Source organism: Mirounga leonina, unplaced genomic scaffold (assembly GCF_011800145.1).
Source record: "Mirounga leonina isolate KUSES-001 unplaced genomic scaffold, KU_Mleo_1.0 Mir_168, whole genome shotgun sequence".
Lineage (NCBI taxonomy): Eukaryota > Metazoa > Chordata > Mammalia > Carnivora > Phocidae > Mirounga > Mirounga leonina.
The window spans coordinates 49,537,344-49,559,829 of NW_023270426.1; the positions used below are offsets into that span (position 1 = coordinate 49,537,344).

Sequence of the window (22,486 nt, forward strand, 5' to 3'; positions counted from 1 at the left end):
CACAGCAAAGGAAACAGTCAACAAAACAAAGAGGCAACCCACAGAATGGGAGAAGATGTTTGCAAATGACACTACAGATAAAGGGCTTGTATCCAAGATCTATAAAGAACTTCTCAAACTCAACACCCAAAAAACAAATAAGTCAAAAAGTGGGCAGAAGAGATGAACAGACACTTCTCTGAAGAAGACATACAAATGGCTAACAGACACATGAAAAAATGTTCTTCATCATTAGCCATCAGGGAAATTCAAATCAAAACCACATTGAGATACCACCTTACACCAGTTAGAATGGCAAAAATGGACAGGGAAAGAAACAACAACTGTTGGAGAGGTTGTGGAGAAAGTGGAACCCTCTTACACTGTTGGTGGGAATGCAAGTTGGTATAGCCACTTCGGAAAACAGTGTGGAGGTTCCTCGAAAATTTAAAAATAGAGCTACCTTATGACCCACCAATTGCACTACTAGGTATTTACCCCAAAGACACAGATGTAGTGAAAAGAAGGGCCGTATGCACCCCAATGTTCATAGCAGCAATGTCCACAATAGCCAAACTGTGGAAAGAGCTGAGATGCCCTTCAACAGATGAATGGATAAAGAAGATGTGGTCCATATATACAATGGAATATTACTCAGCCATCAGAAAGGATGAATACCAAACTTTTACATCAACATGGATGGGACTGGAGGAGATTATGCTAAGTGAAATAAGTCAAGCAGAGAAAGTCAGTTATCATATGGTTTCACTTATTTGTGGAACATAAGGAATAGCATGGAGGACACTAGGAGAAGGAAGGGAAAAATGAGAGGGGGGGAATTGGAGGGAGAGATGAACCATGAGAGACTATGGACTCTGAGAAACAAACAGGGTTTTAGAGGGGAGGGGGGACTGGTTAGCCCGGTGATGGGTATTAAGGAGGGTACATACTGCATGGAGCATTGGGTGTTATACGAAAACAAGGGATCGTGGATCACCACATCAAAAACTAATGATGTATGGTGACTAACATAACATTAAAAAAAAAACAAAAAACTATAAGATTTAGAAAAAGTTCCTGTTTTTTGTTTCTTAATTTCCTTTTATATTTAGTTTTATGTTTAAATGGAAACTAAGGTATTTAATGAAGGCAACAATGAAACTTTTTTTTTAAAGATTTCTCATTTATTTATTTGAGAGAGAGAGAGAGCAGACTGACCGAGAACATGAGTTGTGGGGGAGGGGGAGAGGCAGAAGGAGAGGGAGAAGCAGGCTCCCTGCTCAGTGGGATCATGTCCTGAGCTGAAGACAGACACTTAACCGATTTAGCCACCCCAGACATCCCTTTAATATTTTAATAATTTACATACTCACTTTACAAATCACAGAGAAAGGAATTGTCCTGACACATTACAATATAGACTAGGCCGGTGTGTTGGCAGTATAATGGAGAGCTGTTGAGCACTGGTTATGTGGCTAGTCTGAAATGAAATGTGCTTTAAAAACGGAGGGTGGTCTTGAGTTACAAAATAATTTTTTGTGTGAACTCAGAATGCATTTTCCTACTGAAAATTATGTTGAACATGGTGGGTAGGTTCCCTGGCCTACCTTCTAAAATTTAATGAATAAAAGACTAGAAAAATTGACATCCTTGAGAACTGGTATGCACTTACGGGAGAATGCTTTCCTTTAAAACAAGGTAATAGTTTAAAATGTCTACTGCAGAGTGATTGGCACTAGTTTCAGCCACTGGTAATGGCATTTATGGCTTCAAACAGAATTTCTTCTGGTAGGTCTTGAAGTATAGGAATTAGGGACACGTGTGTGTTGGAGGGGGAAGTGTGGTGCCGCTTATATAAATTCTGAGTGAATTTCAGGGCCTAGTATACTGTCACATTTTAATTTTTTTTCAGGGATAGGTTGCCTGCTTTTCTTTCTGTTATGCTAGTTGTGGCCATAAATAATTTTGGTCACATAAAGCAGCAGCAGGATCTGTATCTTCTGGCAGAAGGGAGAACCTCGAGAAGAAAATTCTAAGTATTGGCATGCCTGCATTTTTTATTTTTTAAAGGATTTTTTTTTTTTTTTTTTTTTAAGTAAGCTCTATGACTAACGTGGGGCTTGAACTCACCACTTGACCATCAGGAGTCGCATGCTCTACTGACTAAGCCAGCCAGGCACCCCGCATGCCCATATTTCTGATCATAAGGAAAAATAAGTGATTGGTTTATATAAGAACTGCCTCTAAGATAATTCTGGACATTAGGTAGACTGAGAGTCGTAAGACCTGGATTCTAAACTAGACCCTGCCACTGGTAAGTTGGTGACTTTAGGCAAACCACCTAGTATCTTTGGACATCTTTTTAAATTTTATTTATTATTTTTATTTTAACGGGTAATGATGGAAGTAGGAAGATGTTAAGTAGTTTTTAATACCAGTTTCTCTTGAAAATGAATGAAACTTTTAGCTCAGGGACTGACTGATTATATTTGTACCCAGTAGTTTACTTATCTTTAATATTGCAAAAGCATTTTCTACACTGTAATAATTGTATTTTCTCTTGCTGTGAGTTTCTTTTTGTATCTTTTCTCCTTTGCTTCTTGTTGTCTTGTCTTTGTTGGAGCTGATTATCTGTCTCTTATGGAACCAGTCTTCTTTGTTTCTCTTCTTATTTAATGATAACTATTGCCTTCTATCTAGCCAAGTGTCATTGGCTAGAAATATCTGAGTCTTCTTTGGCTCAAATAGCTTCTTTTCCTATCTCTAGTTATTTGCCACATCCTGTCACCTATATCTTCGGGAGATATTACCTGTCTGTCTTTTTCATTCCTACGAAACCACCCTAATTCAAGTACTCATGTGAAATAAGACAATGGCCTACTTACCTTTCTCCAGTTTCTCTCCTCTCAGCTTAAATTCCACATTCAGTCATTATAGTCACTCCCTTGCCTTCTCTTCTCTCCCTTACTTTGACATAACTTCTAGGCTAAAACCCAAGTACTGGTTATATACAGTTCTGTCTACATCTACTTTCTGCCCCTACCCTAGCAGCTAAATATGGCTGGAGAAAGCATGTCAGAGGGTCTCACTTGCAGTCACTGACCAGCTCGGTAGAATACTAGAACACTGAATATTCTGGTTATATAATTGTCCACTTTCTTCTTCCTCTCTCATCTGTAAAATCTCTTCCCCTCTGGTTACTCTTAGATGATGACCTTGCTTATTTCACTGAGAAAATTGAAGCAGTCAGTAGAGAATTTCCACAGACTCCCATCACCGCATCCACCTACCTATCAGCATTTTACCCATGTTCTCTGCTTGCCTGTTATTTATAGATGAGCTACCTATTTGTGCTTCTGTCTAATGTCATCCCCTCTATTGCTGCAGTAGATTCCATGCATTCTCACCTTGGAACTTTGCCCCCTCCTACATCATTAGTTTTTTCCTTCTATTAGATCATTATATCTTCATAAAAATATGTTGTGTTTTCTCCCATCTTAGAAAAAAATCACAAAAGTTCATTCAACAGCTTTAGTGAGAAAATTCTTATGTCCATTTAAAGCATATAATTCTGGTGTCGTTAGGATTGCCCAACTATTGTCAAACATTTTTGTTTCACCCCCAAAAGTCAGACCTTTCAGTAGTCACTTCACGTATCTCTTCCCTTTCCAGCAGTAGGCAACTACTAATTTACTTTCTGCCTCTCTAGATTTGTTTTTTCTAGACATTTCATATAAATAGAATTATGCAATATGTGGTCTTCTGTGACTAGATTCTTTCACTTAGCATAGTATTTTCAATATTCAACTGTGTTGTGGCATGTAGCATCAGGACTTTATTCCCCTTCCCTTTTTTGATTTTCATATCACCTTTTATTTAGCCATTCGTGAATTGATGGGCAGTTAGGTTGTTTCCAATTTTTGGCTCCCATGAGCCTTTGTGTACTACTTTTTCTGTAGTCCTATGTTTCCGTTCCTCTTGTATATATATACACGTAGCAGTGGAATTGTAGGGTCATATGTTTAACATTTTGAGGGGCTACCAGCCTGGTTTCCAAAGTGGGTGCACCATTTTACATTCATCAGTAGTGTGTAAGTGTTCCACTTTCTCCACATCCTTGCCAGCACTGGTTGTTGTGACTTTGTGCTTGTAGCCATCCTAGTGGATGTGAAGTAATCTCTCCTTGTGGTTTTGATTTGTGTTTCCCTGATGGCTAATAATATTAACCATTTTTTTCCTGTGTTTATTGGCCATTTGTGTATTTTCTTTGGAGAAATGTTTAGATCTTTTGCCCATATTTAAATGGAGTTGTCTTTTTATTTATTTTTTGTTTCTTTTTAATAGTGAATTGTGAGAGTTTGTTAAATATTCTGGATACAAGTCCCTTATCAAATATGTGATTTGCAAACATTTTCTCTCATTCTGTGGGATGTCTTTTCACTTTATTGACAGTGTTCTTTGCATAGAAGATTTAATTTTGATGTCACATTTGTTTATTTTTTCTTGGGTTGCTTGTTAATTGGTGTTCTAAGAAACCATTACCTAACTCAGGGTCTTAAACATTTACTCCTATGTTTTCTTCTAAGAGTTGTACAGTTTTAGTGCTTACATTTAGGTTTATGATTGGTTTTGAGTTAATTTTTGTAAATGGTATGAGGTAGTTGTCCAACCCCATTCTTTTGCATTGGATATCCACTGTTCCAGCACCATTCGTTGAAAAGACTAGTTTTTTCCATTGGATTATCGTGGCACTCAGTTGAAAACCAAATGATTAATTTAGGGGTTTATATTTGGATGCTCTATTCTGTTGATACCTGTGTCTATCCTTACTACAATAGCACACTGTCTTGATTACTGTAATTCTATAATAAAATTTAATCTTATTTCCCTGTCCAGTTCATTTATGGCATCCTCTTCCCTGCAAAACTTTCTCTGCTCTCCATTGCTGCAGAAATCCTCTGAAGGGTAGTCTACTTATTTTAGTTTCTTAGTCCTTTCTCCTGAAAGATACTTCAGTAAGTGTTTTTCTTCTAACACTCTACCAAAATGTGCTTGTCAGGGTAGCCAATGACTTCCACGTTGCTAAATTCAGTGGTAAATTTTCATTCTTAACCTTAATTAGCAGCACTGAGAGTTGATCACAGTCTCATTCTTTTTTTTTTTTCCCAAGATTTTTATTTTATTTATTTGACAGAGAGAGAGGGAGAGCACAAGTAGGCAGAGCGGCAGACAGAAGGAGAGGGAGATGCAGGTTTTCTGCTGAGCGGGGAGCCTGATGCGGAACTCGATCCCAGAACCATGGAATCATGACCTGAGCTGAAGGCAGACGCTTAACTGACTGAGGCACCCAGGTGCCCCTCACTATCTCATTTTTAGAATATTTTCTTCATTTGGCTTTCGGAGCAGTTCAGTTTTTCCTTCTCAGTCTCCTTTGTTGGTTTGTCTTCTCCCCTTGCATCTTCACCTGCAGTATTGGAGGGCACCTGGAATTAGGCTTCGCTTCTCTTCTTCATCTGTGTTTGCTCAGATGATGACTTCATCCAGTTTTATAGCTTTAACTTGTATCTATAGCTTTAAATACATGTGGATGACTCCCAAATTTACATCTCCAGGACAGACGTCTCTTCTGGATACCAAGTTCATATTTTCAACTGCCTACTAGATATGTCTACCTGGATGTCTTAAAAATTGCAAATCCAGTGTCATGAAAACTGAACTGAGTCCCTTGATTGTAAACCTGCTCATTTTCAGTCTTTTTCCTCCCTATCCTACTAGTTGCTTAGGCCAAAACCTTGGTGGGATTTCACTGTTTGCATTTCCTTGTATTTCATGTCTTTCTCTCAGGGAATCCTGTTGGCTCTCCCTTAAAAATACATCCAGATCCGATCCTTTTTTTCCGTAACCACCACTTGGCTTGTGCTGCGATCATCCCTGTGGTTTCCTAACTATTCTCTAACCTTCCATGTTTGCCCTGTTTCAGTCCCTTTTCAACTCCATAATCATGTGATCCCTTAAAGTTGACCATTTCAGTCTTCTGTTAAGAACTCTTCACTAGCTTTTAATTTTCTTTAGAGTGAAACCAAGAGTCCTTAAAAGAATCTGGTTCCTAACAATGCTCTGTTTTTTATCTCCCCATACTCTTTTCCTCATGTATTCCTATATCTAGCACACTGGTCTTGGTCATATATGTCAGGCATTCTCCTCACTTTCCACTGGCTGTTCATTCCCTCTACCTACGATGGCCTTCCCCCAGATATCTGCAAGGTTGACTTCTTCACTTCCATAAAGTGTTTACTCAAATATTGACTTCCCTGACCACCTTTGTAAAATTAAATCCACTCAGCCTTTATTCGTGATGCCTTTACCCTGTTCTTTGTTGTTGTTGTTATTGTTGTTCCATAAAATTTACTGCTTTCTGAGATACTCTAAAATGTGTTTATTATGTATATTGTTTATCTTCCATTGTAAACTCCATGAGAGTAAGGATGTTTACCTGTTCATTAATGTATCTCAAGTGTCTATAACTGTTGTATGTTGTAGTTGATCAATAAATGTTTGATTAATGTATGTATGAGTATGTATGGTCACGCCTCTCTTCCTTCATTTACCTTTCTCTACTTGGAAACTCCCATCCATGTATATTCCTTCTTTCCTCCTGTTGTCCACCTCTTCCCCCAAGTATTCTAATCTTTAAAGCCTTGTTTTAAAATGGTTATCTATTCTGATAAAATTATTTCTATTTGTCCTGATTCTGACTTAATGTGTGTAATTTTCACCACCCTTAATAACAAGAGAATCTATGTTAAGCATAGCTACAGTCAGTTGTCTGCTCAGAAACTGAAAAAGTCAATGAAAGATGCAAAAGTTTTAGGTTTCTTTTGGCAGTCTCTTAAACTTTGTTGCCTTAGAGAGGCATTCTCAATTTCAAGGTGTCTAAAACTCACTCTTGGGAGTTGGTTTAAAAATGCAGATCTTTTCTCTTCATTCCTCTGAGTTTTTGAATCTGTGTCCATAGGGGGACCAGAGTCTGCATTTTTTTTTTCCCCCTAGAGTCTGCATTTTTAAAAAGATTTATCTATTTATTATTTGAGAGAGAGAGTGAGAACGAGTGAGCTGGGGGGACTGGGGGGAGAGGGAGAGAGAAAATCTCAAGCGGACTTCCTTTTGAGCCTAGAGCCCAGATGTGGAGTTCCATCTCCGGACCCTGAGATCATGACCTGAGCCAAAATCGAGTCGGATGCTTAACCAGCTGAGCCACCCAGGTGCCCCAGAGTCTGCATATTCAATAAGCATCAGGGGTGTCTGATGCAGGGTATCTATAAACACATTAAGAACCCTTGCTTTAGACCCTGAGTAAACTTAAGAACTTTATTGGTTCACAGATGGAAGAGAAAGAACAGGAAAAAACAAAGAGAAATTTTCTTGAATAGGTGTTTCGAATATGGAAGAAAACCAGAAAGGAGAACATACATTTGTTTGTGCATCAGAAAGATAACTCATGGGGCGCCTGGGTGGCTCAGTTGTTGGGCATCTGCCTTCGGCTTGGGTCATGATCTTAGGGTCCTGGGATCGAGCCCCGCATCAGGCTCCCTGCTTGACAGGAAGCCTGCTTCACCTTCTCCCACTCCCCCTGCTTGTGTTCCCTCTCTCGCTGTCTCTCTCTCTCTGTCAAATAAATAAAGAAAAAATCTTAAACAAACAAAAAAAAGTGACAAATCCCTTTTAAAAAAAAAGATAACTCATGGACTAGTTCCTTGAAGGGATCTTAGATATTATTATTTATTAAATAATGAAACATCTTTAGAATTTTCAGTGCAGAGAGCCATTAGGTTATAGAAGAATCTCTATACTATTTATTGCCATGATTGTTAAAATGGTTTTAATTCTACTGAGTCAAAATATATTTTGAAATGAAAAATGTTGAACATTTTTTCATTTGTTGGCCATTTATATGTCTTCTTTGGAGAATCATCTGTTCATGTCCTCTGCCCATTTCTTGACTGGATTTTTTGTTTTTTTGGGTGTTGAGTTTGCTGAGTTCTTTATAGATTTTGGATACTAGCCCTTTATTGATAAGACATTTGCAAATAATTCCTCCCATTCTATAGCTTGCCTTTTAGTTTTGTTGACTATTTCCTTTGCTGTGCAAAAGCTTTTTATCCTGATGAAGTCCCAATGAAAATACCAATTTTTTTAAATCTGTGTTTTTACAATTTTAATCCCAGGATAGTTAGTATATAGTGTTATATATTAGTTTCAGGTGTACAGTATAATGATTCAACAATTCTATACATTGCTCAGTGCTCATCATGATAAGTGTACTCTTTAATCCCCATCACCTATTTCAAGTTTTTTTATTGTTTTTGATGCTATTGTGAGTGGGATGCTTTTCTTTTTCTGTTCCTTTATCATGAATGTAAAGGAATGCAATTGATTTCTGTATGTTGATTTTTGTATCCTGTCACTTTATAGAAATCATTGATTCCAACAGTTTTTGATAGACTTTTTAGGATTTTATGTAAGATCATAACATCAACAAAAAATGATAATTTCATTTCTTCCTTTCCAAATTGGATGCCTTTTGCAGAAATGGAAGTCTTGAGTGGATTGTTTCATTAGTTTTCTTTTTACTATATGTGCAAAGGTGAAAAGTTGAAATAGAATTAGGAGGCATCACCAGAATAAGTCTTTAAAAATTATGACTAGAGCTTTGCTTGTTTTGAGGTGTCTAATCAAGTAAATGGTGGCTGAAGAAAATACAGGGTCCCAGAACTGGACAGTGATCTACCTAACATCTACAGATTTGAAGAAATTATTAGGATAATAGCTATTAGGTTAATATAACTGCTCTCAGAGATTTGTGCCTCTCCAACCTTTCTCATCATTGCTATACTACAAGCAACTATGACCTCACATATATCAGATTACTAGCTCTAATCCAACCTTCATCTTAATTTTATGAATTGATTGTACCTAATGCTTCATTTGTTTTTTAAAGCAGTAAAGAATTTACAGTAAGTTTTCAACTTGGATAATTTCTTTTGTGCTTTTTCTGAAGTGTGCTGCCAAACTAACTTTGCCAGTCTTTTTTTTTTTGGTCATTCTTTTGTTGTCTCTACATATTAAACCAAGAAAGTGAAACTGAAGGGCCATTCTTTTCTAGTCAGAGAACAGTTATTGATTAGCTTCAGTTTTGCTGCTTCTTAATAAGAGATATTGGAGTGAGAGGGATAAGCGATTGGAACAGAATTTATAACTCTTTTGATAAAAGAAGATCGGGGAGATTAAAAAAAACAAGAAAAATCTTTTAATCTCACTATCCAGAAATAATCACTATTAATATTTTGATGTACTTTAATAAATTTTAAAATTAAAAACTGACATAGTTTTATAACTTTTATCACTTATTATTGGTACAAACTTTTCCAGTTTCATTAAATATTTTTTCAGACCTTTTAAATAGGTACATAAAATGGTCTCCTATGGATAAGCCTCATAATGCTAATATTATAAAGGGATATTTTCTTATTTTGGACATTTGGGTTTTCTTATTTTGGACATTTGGGTTATTTCTAACTCTTTGCTGTTGTAAATAATGCAGTGGTGAACATCCTTGGCAAACACACGTTTGTACCTATCTTGGATTATTTCCTTATGATATTTTTAAAGAACTTTTTAAGAACTAGCTATTTGTGAGTCATAAATACTTCTGTGCTGATGTACATAATACTAAATTAAGCTCCAGGATTATTATATGAACTAATGTATACTCCCATTATCAATGTGTGAGGATACCCATTTCAGATCTTTTCCAAAGTGTGATAATCTTATGGTAATAATGACCTAAAAATAATTAGATGAAGCTTACATTTTTTTGGATTACTAATGAGGGATTAACATTTTTAATATGTTTATTTACTTTTTGTAAGTATTTTGTAAGCTGCTTGTTGAGGGCTTTTTAAATTGCATTTTTCCTCAGTAACATGTTCATCTTTTTTTTTTTTATTGATTTGTATGTGATGAAGTGTATTAACCAGTTGACAGTTATATGTGCTGCTTATTAGATTTTGCCCTTTAATCTTAGTTATGAAATGCTTTATATCATCCAACTTCTAAGTATTTATTAGATATATTACCTTTTCATTATGATTTCTTTCCCCTCATCCCTTTTAAATATTTAGAATACTTTTGCTCCAACCCAAGATCAAAAAGTCATCTATATATCATCTATAACATATCATCTGTATTATAGAACTATGCTATGTTCTAGTGTTTTTATAGTTTAACAAAAAAAATAACCATTTGATATTTATTCCGGTGAGATACAGAAAATTGATTCCCCCCCCCCCCGCCAAAACATTTAAATAATTGTCTTGGCACCATTTTGGTAATCTTTATTCCTGTTGTTTTGAAATGCTATCTTGGTTATGTGCTTTAATTTTTATATATGCTGTCATTGTATATATACTGGAATTCCAGATTTTGGTATTTCAAACTTCATGTTTTTCTATCTCATGGTTGTGAAATATGTCACTGTTTTTTCATTTGTTGATTACTAGTGAGTTTGAACCATTAATTAATATTTTTATTGACCATTCCTGTTTTCTTCTTTGTGCTGCCTGTTCAGATCTTGTGCTTATTTTTCTGTTAGTAGTTTATAGTTCTGTGAATTTGTAACAATTCCTTATGTATTCTGGGTAGCATTATATATGCATTATAGCCAATTTTCTCTAGTCTGTGATTTGACTTTTCACTTGATATTAAGTTTGAATATACACGTTTCCACCATTATTGAAAAGTAGAGCACACCTATGAAACTTTTTGTAAGCCAAAATAGCAAAAAGTGAAGGGTATTCCCTGCTTTCCAAAACTTCATTTTACACCACTTTACTTTTACAAAAGACCTACATTAGTACCTGTTTTCTCTAACCTAAGGAAATCTGATTTTCTTTGATGTTATGAAAAAAGCTGTCGCTGTACTAATGTTAGGTCTTTTGAAGTGGTGTAAAGGGAACTTTCAGAAAATGGGGGATACCTGTAGTTGAACTTGTCTCTTTATTGTTTGTGTTTTTCTAATCTTAATTTAACAAGTACTTAATGAGCATTTACTGTGTTCCAGGCATTGTTTTAGGCACTGGAGATACATCACTGACAAAATACATAGAGATTCCTAGAGCTTACATTCAAGAAGCTCTTATGTACTCTTAAGTTCATAAAAATATTCACATATATTTTTTTTTCCCTAAAAGTGTGTAAGTTTTGCTTTTTTACTCTTAGATCATCCACCTGGAATTTATTTTTGTGTGGTATGAAGTAGGAAATCTAGTTTCACTATTACATCTGGGTAGCCAGTTTTCCTAGCATCATTTATTGACTAATATGTTATTTCTCCACTGTCTTACAGTGAGTATCTCCTCTGTTGGATATCAAGTTTCTGCATTTGTGTGGGTCTATTTCTGTGTCCCTTCTGTTTATTGGTGTATTTCTGTATCTTTGCCATCTGTACCACCCTCTTAATTGCTATATCCTTATGATAAGCTTTGATATCATAGGTCTGCTCTATTCTTCCTCAGAATTGTTTGACCTATTCTTAGCCCTTGGCTTTTTCATACGAATTTTAGAATTAGCTGTATTCTCCAGTTATTTCTTCCGTTGTGCCTGGCTTCCTTTTCAGGACTGCTACTTGCTGTGACAGGGTATAATCCTGGTGCATTGGTGGGGTCTTCTGGCTTTGACAGTTCTGATTTTTGAACTTCCCTTTGCAGCTACTTGCTCGTGTGCTTTCTTTCTCTTTTCCTTTTTTTCTTTCTGTTTTCCTTTTCCTATGGCCATTTAAAAGAATACTTAAAAATATATATATTTTTTAATTTTTTTCAAAGATATTTATTTGAGAGCGAGAGAGAGAGAGCAACAAGCAGGGTGAGGGGCATAAGGAGAAGCAGGCTCTCCGCTGAGCGGGGAGCCTGATGCAGGACTCAATCCTGGGATTCCGGGATCATGATCTGAGCCAAAGGCAGACGCTTAACCGACTAAGCCACTCAGGCGCCCATAAAAATATATTTTTTAACTTAAAAAAAAAGTAGTATGGGGGGTATATAATAGAGATGTGTATAAAGCAAAAGGTGCAAATCCCTCTGATACCAGTTTGCTGAGAGTTTCCAGATATTTTTCTGGGTGTGTACAAGTGTGTGTTTATAAAAGCAAAAAAATGGTCATATGCATTCTGTAGTTCACTTTATTTCATTAATTATTTAAAAGGCAGTCTTCTGTAACTCTCATTCCTTTTCATGGCTGCATGGTATGTTTATATAGTAATTTAACCAGTACCTCTTTGATGGACTTGTAGATATCTATTTGCTCTGACTCTCATGAATAAATAAACAAAACATTAAAAAAAATAATAATTTAAAAAAAAATCATGATAAGTGTACTCTTTAATCCCCCTCCCCTATTTCACCCATCCCTCCACCCACCTCCCCTCTGGTAACCATCAGTTTGTTCTCTATAGTAAAGAGTCTGATTCTTGGTTTGTCTCTCTATTTTTTCATCTGCTCATTTGTTTCTTAAATTCCACATACAAGTGAGATCATAATATATTTGTCTTTTTCTGACTTATTGCACTCAGCATTACACTCTCTTGCTCTATGTTGTTGCAAATGGCAAGATTTAATTCTTTTTTATGGCGGAATAGTATTACAGTGTGTGTGTATACACATCTTTATCCATTCATCTATCGATGGACAGTTGAGCTGCTTCCATAATTGGCTATTGTAAAGAATGCTGCTATAAACATAGAGGTACATGGTATCCCTTTGAATTAGCGTTTAGGTATGTTTTGGTAAATACCCAGTAGTGTGATTCATGGATTGTAGAGTAGTTCTATTTTTAATTTTTTGAGGAACCTCCATACAATTTTCCACAATGGCTGCACGAATTTGCATTCCCACCAACAGTGCAAGAGGGTTTTTTCTTTGCATCCTCCCCAAGACTTGTTTCTTATGCTTTTAATTTTAGCCATTCTGAGCTGTGTGAGGTGGTATCTCATTGTAGTTTTGATTTGCATTTCCCTGATGAATGATTTTGAACACCTTTTCATGTGTCTATTGTCCATCTGGATGTCTTCTTTGGAGAAATGTCTGTTAATGTCTTCTGTCCATTTCAATCAGATTACTTGTTTTTTTTGGTGTTGAGTTATATAAGTTCTTTATGTATTTTAGATACTGACTCTTGATTGGATGTGTCATTTGCAAATACCTTCTCCCATTGTGTAGGTTACCTTTTAATTTTGTTGTTTCCTTTGCTGTACAGAAGCTTTTTATTTTGATGCAGATGTTTTGTTTTTGCTCTTATTTCCCTTGTCTCAGGAAACATATCTACAAGAATATTGCTAACCGATACTAGAGTGATTACTACCTCTGCTCTTTCCTGGGATTTTTATTGTTTCAGGTCTCACATTTAGGTCTTTAATCCATTTTGAGTTTAGTTTTGTGTATGGTGAAAGAAAATGGTCCAGTTTCATTCTTTTGCATTTGGCTGTCCAGCTTTCCCAACACCATTTGTTGGAGACACTGTCTTTTTCCCATTGTATATTCATTCCCCCTTTGTGAGAGATTAATTGACCATATAATTTTTTATTCTATTGATCTCTAATGTATCTGTTTTTATGTCAGTACCATCCTGTTTTAACTACTACTTCTTTGTAATATAACTTGAAATCTGGGATTGTGGTAACTCCAGTTTTTTCTTTTTTAAGATTGCTTTGGCCATTTGAGGTCATTGTGGTTCCATACAAATTTTAGGATTGTTTGTTCTAGTTTTGTGAAAAATGCTATTGGTATTTTGATAGGGATTGCATTAAATGTGTGGATTGCTTTGGGTAGTATAGACATTTTAACAATAATTGTTCTCCTAATCCATGAGCATGGCATATCTTTCCATTTGTTTGTGTTGTCTTCACTTACTTTCATCAGTGTTTTATAGTTTTCGGAGTATAAGTCTTTCACCTTTTTAGTTAGGTTTATTCCTAGGTATCTTATTATTTTTGGTTTATTATAAATGGGATTGTTTTCTTAATATCTCTTTCTGCTGCTTCATTATTAGTGTATAGAAATGCAACAGAGGCACTGGGTAGCTCAGTTGCTTGAGCATCTGACTCTTGATTTCGGGTCGGGTCATGATCTCAGGGTTGTGAGATAGTCCCCTGGAGCTCTCTCTCTCTCTCCCTGTGCCCCTTCCTCCCCCCCTTACAAAAAAAAAAAAGTAATGCAACAGATTTCTGTACATTGATATTTGTATCCTGCAACTTTACTGAATTCATTTATCAGTTCTGGTAGTTTTTTGGCGGAGTCTTTAGGATTTTCTATATAGGGTATCATGTTATTTGCAAATAGTGAAAGTTTTACTTCTTCCTTACCATCTGGATACCTTTTATTTCCCTTTTTTCCCCTAAAGATTTTACTTATTTATTTATTTTGAGAGAGAGAGGGAGAGAGCATGTGCACACATGCACATGACTGAGGGGAGGAACAGAGGCAGAGGGGGAGAGAGAATCTCAAGCAGACTCTACACTGAGTGTAGAGCCAGATGTGGACCCATCTCACAACCCTCAGATCATGACCTGAGCTGAAATCAAGAGTCACATGCTCAACTGACTGAGCCACCCAGGTGCCCCAACCTTTTTTTTTTTTTTTTTTTTAAGATTTTTTTTATTTGAGGGGCGCCTGGGTGGCTCAGTCGTTAAGCGTCTGCCTTCGGCTCAGGTCATGATCCCAGGGTCCTGGGATCGAGCCCCGCATCGGGCTCCCTGCTCGGCGGGGAGCCTGCTTCTCTCTCTCCCACTCCCCCTGCTTCTGTTCCCTCTCTCGCTGTCTCTCTCTCTGTCAAATAAATAAATAAAATCTTTAAAAAAAAAAAAAAGATTTTTTTTTATTTGAGAGAGAGTGAGAGAGAGAGAGAGAGCAGCACGCCTGAGCAGGGTGAGGGGCAGAGGGAGAAGCAGACTCCGTGCTGAGCAGGGAGCCTGATGCGAGGCTCCATCCTGGGACTCCAGGATTATAATCTGAGCCTAAGGCAGACATTTAACAACTAAGCCACCCAGGCACCCCCTTTTTTTCCTTTTGTTGTAGGATTGCTGTGGCTAGGACTTCCCATACTATGTTGAATAAAAGTGGTGAGAGTGGACATCCGAGTCTTGTTCCTGACCTTTGAGGGAAAGCTCTCTGTTTATCCCTACTAAGTATGATGTTAGCTCTGGGTTTTTAGTATAAGGCCTTTATTATGTTGAGGTATGTTCTCTCTAGACCTACCTTGTTGAGGGTTTTTATCCATAAATGGGTATTGTACTTTATGAAATGCTTTTTCTGCATCTGTTGAAATGATCATTTGGTTTTAATCCTTTTCTTATTGATGTGATGTATCATGTTGATTGATTTGCAAATATTGAACCACCCATGCATCCTGGCAGTAAATCCCACTTGATCTTGGTGTATGATTTTTTAAATACATTGTTGGATTTGGTTTGTTAATATTTTGTTAAGGACTTTTCCATCTATATTCATCAGAGATATTGGCCTGTAGTTCTCTTTTTTAATGGTATCTTTATTTGGTTTTGGTATTGGGGATATTGGCCTCATAGAATGAATTTGGAAGTCTTCCTTCCTCTTGCATTTTTGGGGAAAGTTTGAGAAGAATGGGTATTAACTCTTCCTTAAGTGTTTGTTAGAATTTGCTTGTGAGGTTGTCTGGTCCTGGACTTTTTTTTTTTTTTTTTTGGTGCAAAATGGTGGTTTATTAAAAAGCATGGGTCCTGTCCCCGTGTTGGGGCAAGTAAGGAAAAGGGAGGTTTCAAAAGAACTTTCATATGCTAAAGAGAACTGACATACAAGATACCAGAGCCATTGTCAAGCTTGTTTCTCCCCCAGCAAGGTATTAACATTAAAACAGTTGGGAGATTCCTGGAAGAATGTCACACACCTCCCACCCACAGAGGGGAGTGGGGTGGGGTGGGGTGGGAGAGGTTGTGCATATTATGCTTTGTCTTCACCTAGCTCCTTCTGCTCCCTCATCATTTCCTCCCTGAGCAATTTTGATCCTTAAATCTAAGGTTGTTGGAGGCAGAAGTTCTCATTTTCTGTAACATCCTCCCGCTGAACAGGGACGTAGAGATGTCCCTAGCTAGGGGAGGCAGCTGAATCTAAGGCTGACAGGAAGTCAGGAAGTATCTCTGTGGGTGGTAAGAATCATCTATTGATGTGAAGTCATTGTAGGGACAGAGTCTCACACTAAGTGGAGAGATACTGGTGGGGAAATCTGGAGTGGGTGGTGTTAAGTCCAGGGGCTGCTCTTCTTGATGGGGTTTTGGAATATAGGTGAAATTTGGTGGGGTGAGGTCTGGAGCCAACAATCAAGAATTCTTGAGACATCTTTGGTGCAAAAGGATGGTTTATTCTGGACTTTGGTTTTTTAACTACTACTTTTTGATTCAATTTCATTGCTGGCTGTTCAGATTTTCTGTTTCTTCCTGCTTTAGTTTTAGCAGGTTATATATTTCCAGGAATTTATCTATTTTTTTCTAAGCTGTCCAATTTTTTGGCATAGAAGTTTTCATAATATTGTTAAAATTGATTGTACTTCTGTGGTGTTGGTTGTTATTTCTCCTCTTTCATTAGTAATTTTGTTTATTTGGGTCCTCTCTCTCTTTTTTTTTTCCCTGTAATGAGCCTTGAGGCATTTATCAGTTTTGTTGATATTGTCATAGAACTGGCTCCTAGATTCATGGATCTGTTCTGTTATTTATTTATTTATTTTTTTAGTTTCTATATCATTTATTTCTGGTCTGATTTTTATTTCCTTCCTTTTCCTGGGTTTGGGTTTGTTCTTTTTCTACCTCCTTTAGGTGTAAGGTTAGGTCATTTACTTGAGATTTTTCTTGCTTCTTGAGGTAGGCCAGTATCGCTATAAACTTTCCTCTTAGAAATACTTCTGCTGCATCCCAAAGATTTTATTTTATTTTTTTTTTGAAAGATTTAATTTCTTTATTTAGAGAGAGAGTGTGTGTGAGCAGGAGTGAAGTGGGGGGGAGAGAGAGAGGAAGAGAGAGAATCTCAGACTCTCTGGCGAGCATGAAGCCTGACTCAGGGCTTGATCCAGTGACCCTGAGACCATGACCTGAACTGAAGTCAGGAGTCCTACGCTCAACCAACTGAGCCACCCAGGCACCTAAGTGGCGTCTAAAATCCCAAAGATTTTAGACCATTGTGTTTTCCTTTTCTTTGGTTTCCATGTAATTTTTGATTTCTTGGTTTGACTCTTTCATTGTTTAATAGCATGTTTATTTAATGTCCATGTATTTGTGCTCTTTCCAGACTTTTTCTTGTAATTTCTAGTTTTATAGCATTGTGGTCAGAAAAGATGCATGGTATGATTTTGATTTTTTTGAATTTGTTTAGAGTTTTTTTGTAGCCTCATATGTGATCTATTCTGGAAAATGTCCAGTGTGCACTTTAATGTGTATTCTGCTCTTTTAGTATGGAATGTTCTGAATATGTCTTAAATCCACCTGGTCCAGTGTGTCATTCAAAGCCACTGTTTCCTTGTTGATTTTCTGTTTGGATGATCTGTCCATTGATGCAAGTAGGGCGTTAAAGCCCCCTACTATCGCCATTATTGTATTAGTCTTGTTTAGTTCCTTTATATTTGTTGTTAACTGTTTTATGTATTTGGGTGCTGCCATGTTGGGGCATAAATATTTAGAGTTGTTGTATCTTCTTGTTGGATTGACCCCTTCATTATTACATAGTGTCCTTGTTTGTCTCTTGTGGTCTTTGTTTTAAGTCTATTTTGTCCAATATAAATATTGCTACTCTGGCTTTTTTTTGGCATCCATTTGCATGATAAATGTTTTTCTGTCCCCTCACTTTCAATCTGCAGGTGTCTTTTGGTCTGAAGTGAGTCTCTTGTAAGTAGCATATACATGGGTCTTATTTGTATATCCACTCTGTCACACTGTGTCTTTTGATTGGAGTATTTAGTCCATTTACATTCAAAGTAATTATTAATAGATATGTGTTTATGCCATTTTGTTACTTGTTTTGTGGTTGTTTCTATAGATTTTCTGATTCTTCTCTTGCTATTTATAGGGACAAGGTTCATTGGCTTTCTTTAGTGATATGTTTGGATCCCGTTCTCTTTAATCTTTGTATATTTATTACTGGGTTTTGATTTGTGGTTACCATTAGGTTTGTATATAACATCTTCTGCATATAGCAGTCTATATTAAGTTGATGGTTGTTTAAGTTTAAACTCATTCTTTACTCCTCTTCCTCCCACCTTTTAGGTGTATAGTGTCATATTTCACATCCTTTTATTTCTTGAATCTCTTCAATGATTTTTACAGAAATACTTATTTTTACTGCTTTTGTGCTTTTTACTTTTCATACTCTCACTTATGGTCTTTCTTTTTCACTCAAAGAGTCCTCTTTAAAATTTCTTATAGGGCTGGTTTAGTGGTCTGTTTTTTGGAGGAAGTCTTTATCTCTCTTTCTATTCTGAATTATATCCTTACTGGATAGAGCATTCTTGGCTACAGAGTTTTCCCTTTTACCACTTTGAATGTATCATGCCACTCCCTTCTGGCCTGCGAAGTTGCTGCTGAAAAATTCACTTGTAGCCTTAAGGGATTTTCCTTGTATGTAACTGTCTTCTTTTCTCTTGCTTTAAATGTTTTTCCTTTATCCCTACTTTTTGCCATTTTAATTGCTATGTGTCTTGGTGTGGACCTCCTTGGGTTGAATTTTCTGGAGGATCTCTCTGCCTCCTGGATCTGGATATCTGTTACCTTCCCCACATTAGGGAAGTTTTCAGTTATTATTTCGTCAAATAAATTTTCTGCCTCTCTCTTCTTCTGAGGTCCCTGTAATGTGGATGTTACTGTGCTTGATAGGCTTGTTAGAATTGCTGAGTTCCCTAATACTATTCTCAATTTATATACTTTTCTTTCCTTTGCTCAACTTGGTTACTTTGTATTACTCTGTCTTCCAGGTATTAATTCATTCCTTGGCTTCATCAAGCCTGCTATTTATTATATGAAGTGTATTTTTTTTTTTAAAGATTTTATTTATTTATTTGAGAGAGAGAATGAGACAGAGAGAGAGAGCATGAGATGGGGGAGGATCAGAGGGAGAAGCAGACTCCCTGCTGAGCAGGAAGCCCGACGCGGGACTCGATCCCGGGACTCCAGGATCATGACCTGAGCCAAAGGCAGTCGCTTAACCAACTGAGCCACCCAGGCGCCCATGAAGTGTATTTTTAATTTTACTTATTGTGTTCTTGACCTCTGGTTCTTTTTTTATCTCTGTTAAGGGTCTCACTGATGTCCTCCACTCTTTTCTCCAGTCCAGTGAGTATCTTTGTGATCATTACTTTAACTTTTCTTCCAGGCATCTTATTTATATTCATTTTGCTTTGGTCTCTAGCTGTGGTTTGGTCCTGTTCTTTCATTTGGGAGATGTTTCTCTGTCTTCTCATTTTGTTTGACTTTCTGTGTCTGTTTCTCTGTGTTAGAGAAGTCAGCTACTTACCTTACTCATAACAATAGTAGTCTTTGAAGAGGAAGTATTATAGTGCCCTGTAGTGCAGTGTCCCTGTTCCCCAGGGTGTGTTGCAGGTGCTCTGCTGTTGAGTTCTGGCATCTTCTCCCTTCAGTCCAGTTGTTTGCTGATGCTGTCTTTACCTATTGTGAGTAGCAAGGTGTGCAGTGGTCTGCCTGTGAAACAATACCTGCCACTGCTGGAACTGCGGTCCTGCAAAACAAGTGGGTCAGGAGATGTGGTATTGGCAGGGTGGTCTTCTCAGGGAGGGACCCCACAGCGCCACAACTCAGGGGAGCATGCCTGGGAAGGGCTGATCTGCCAAAGCACATGTGGCGGGGCTCGGTTTGGTGTAAGCAGGTTAAGTAGCATGTGGCCACCCACACAGTGTTGGTTTCCGCAGGTGGCTGTTATTTATGCTGGGGAGCAGGGGAGGAAAATGTCACCTGCCAGCTTCATTTTTCCTGGAGGGGTCTCCCATGATACCTGTCTTTCCAGGCCCGTGCTCTGAGATGAGCAAATCTCTGTCCTTCTTGTCTGCCTGTGGCATTTTTCGAACTGCTGGTTCTACACTGCATCTGCATAGGCTGTTTTTCATGCTGTCTCTTTAAGATGAGGGACTCTGTTTCCTAACACCTTCTGGGCTCACCCAGAGCTGAGCATGCTGGTTTTTAAAACTCTAGGTTTTAAGTCCTGCTGGTTTTAAGAACTCATGAAATTTCAAAGGCAAATATGGAGATTCATCCTCCCAGGTAGTATGAAGATCTGTCTGCTGCTCTTCTCTGCCGTTGGCTTCTTCTCTGCTGTGGCAGACTGCGGTCCTTTTGCTCCCAGACTGTGTCCTCACCCTTTATACCTCCTTTGGTGTGGACTCTTCCTGCCCTTCACTGTGGAGTGCGTTCTGGCAGCCCTTGGGCAGTTTCCTGGGTTATTTCCGCTGCTGTGGGTGTTACCTAGTTGTATCTGTGGGAGGAGCCGAGTTTAGGGTCCTCCTACTCTGCCATCTTCCCGGCCAACCTCTCCTATTAACTTTATGACCCTGGCACGTACCTTTCTTTGGTGGAAAGAGTTAACAACCTTGATGTAAATTCTTCAGTTTGGCACTATCTGTATTTTACTAAAAAGCAATACTTCAAGGTTTTGTTTTGTGTTTCTACACGTGGCATCCTGGAGGAGAGTGTGTGTGGTGTAGTGGTAGAGGTAGCAGCCAGTTGGAGGGTTGAGGAATGAGTGAGTTTGAGAAAATGGAGATGGAGAGCTGAAGCAGCGCTTTACTACACACTAGAGGAGGAAGAGCGTTCCTGGCGTTTTGCTTTTTCTTAGGGTTAGGCCTTTTGAAAGAAGTTGAAATTGGATCTCTGTGTTACATAATTTGTCCTTTTCTTAATCTTCCTAGCCTCCACCAGGCACTGTGAAAATGCCTAATGTACCCAGTACACAACCAGCAATAATGAAACCAACAGAGGAACATCCAGCTTATACACAGATTGCAAAGGTTAGTTCATGTTATGTGTGTAAATTTGTATTGGAAATTACAGTATCAATAACATCTTCAGAATAGAAGAATTCTTTATATGTTGCCTTACTTTTTTTTTTTGCCTTATTTAATTTTTTTTTTAAGATTTTATATATTTATTTATTTGACAGAGACACAGTGAGAGAGGGGACACAAGCAGGGGGAGTGGGAGAGGGAGAAGCAGGCTTCCTGCGGAGCAGGGAGCCTGATGCGGGGCTCGATCCCAGGACTCTGGGATCATGACCTGAGCTGAAGGCAGATGCTTAACAGCTGAGCCACCCAGGCACCCCTGCTTTATTTAATTTTTAACTTACTTTTGAGTCTGGGTTAGCTAGTTTGTCAACCCTATAATACAGTTCTTTTTCAGCTTATAATATTTACTTTATACTGTTATTAGCAGTTACTGAATTCATATATCCTCTTGAGGAACAATTTCTTTAGGGAAATTTTTGTTGCCTTTTGTTGGGTTTACTCTTTAATGCACAATGCTATTATAGTACCAATGATAAGGTAATATAAACTATTGGAAAAGAGTTGTAATGGCTAAGCAAAGGACAGTGGTAGGAAGTAGCAGGTGGTAAAAATATGAGAATAAAGGAGATGAATAGGATGCCTTGTATTACATAAAGGCAGATGGAGTTACAAACCAGAATTTCTGAATCATATCCTTTTTCATCTCATTGTCTTCTAAAATAGAAAATACTGTATATTCTTGCATTGGAAACCTTAGGCACCATTCAAACCAATTCTTAAGAGGCAATTCAGTTGTCATTTTCTCACTTTGTCTGTTTTGCCTCAATTGTTCCCTTTGTTCTTCATTCTCATTTAGGCACAGAGGTCACCTTAATTTTATTTTCCCAATTAGAACTCTAACTACCCTTACTGAGAGAATTTTGTCCTGTTCTAAATGTGCCCAATATTCTCACTGATGGTTTTCATAACCAAAAAAACCAAAATCAGGGATTCCTAGGTGGCTCAGTCAGTTAAACATCTGCCTTCAGCTCAGGTCATGATCACAGGGTCCTGGGATCAAGCCCCGCATCAGGCTCCCTGCTCTGTGGGGAGCCTGCTTCTCTCTCTGCCTGCTGCTCCCCCTACTTGTGCTCTTTCTCTCTCTTTGAAAAATAAATGAATAGGGGCGCCTGGGTGGCTCAGTGGTTAAGGTCTGCCTTCGGCTCAGGTCATGATCCCAGGGTCCTGGGATCGAGCCCCGCATCGGGCTCCCTGCTCCACAGGAGGCCTGTTTCTCCCTCTCCCACTCCCCTTGCTTGTGTTCCCTCTCTCGCTATCTCTCTCTCTGTCAAATAAATAAATAAAATCTTTTAAAAATAAATAAATAAATAAATGAATAAAATCTTAAAAACAAACCAAAATCAGTCAAGTATCTCCATGTCTTCTGAAGATG

The 22,486-nt window shown here is 37.7% G+C and overlaps 1 protein-coding gene across 1 annotated transcript in view; it reads left to right on the top strand.

Moving 5' to 3' along the window:
* The window catches only part of SCAMP1 (secretory carrier membrane protein 1), a 123,678-nt gene that overhangs the window by 38,117 nt on the left and 63,075 nt on the right, over positions 1 to 22,486 (top strand). The window contains exon 3 of the mRNA XM_035014708.1: positions 20,962 to 21,060. Within this exon, the coding sequence (XP_034870599.1) occupies positions 20,962 to 21,060 (99 nt within the window). The remainder of the gene's footprint in view (positions 1 to 20,961; positions 21,061 to 22,486) is intronic.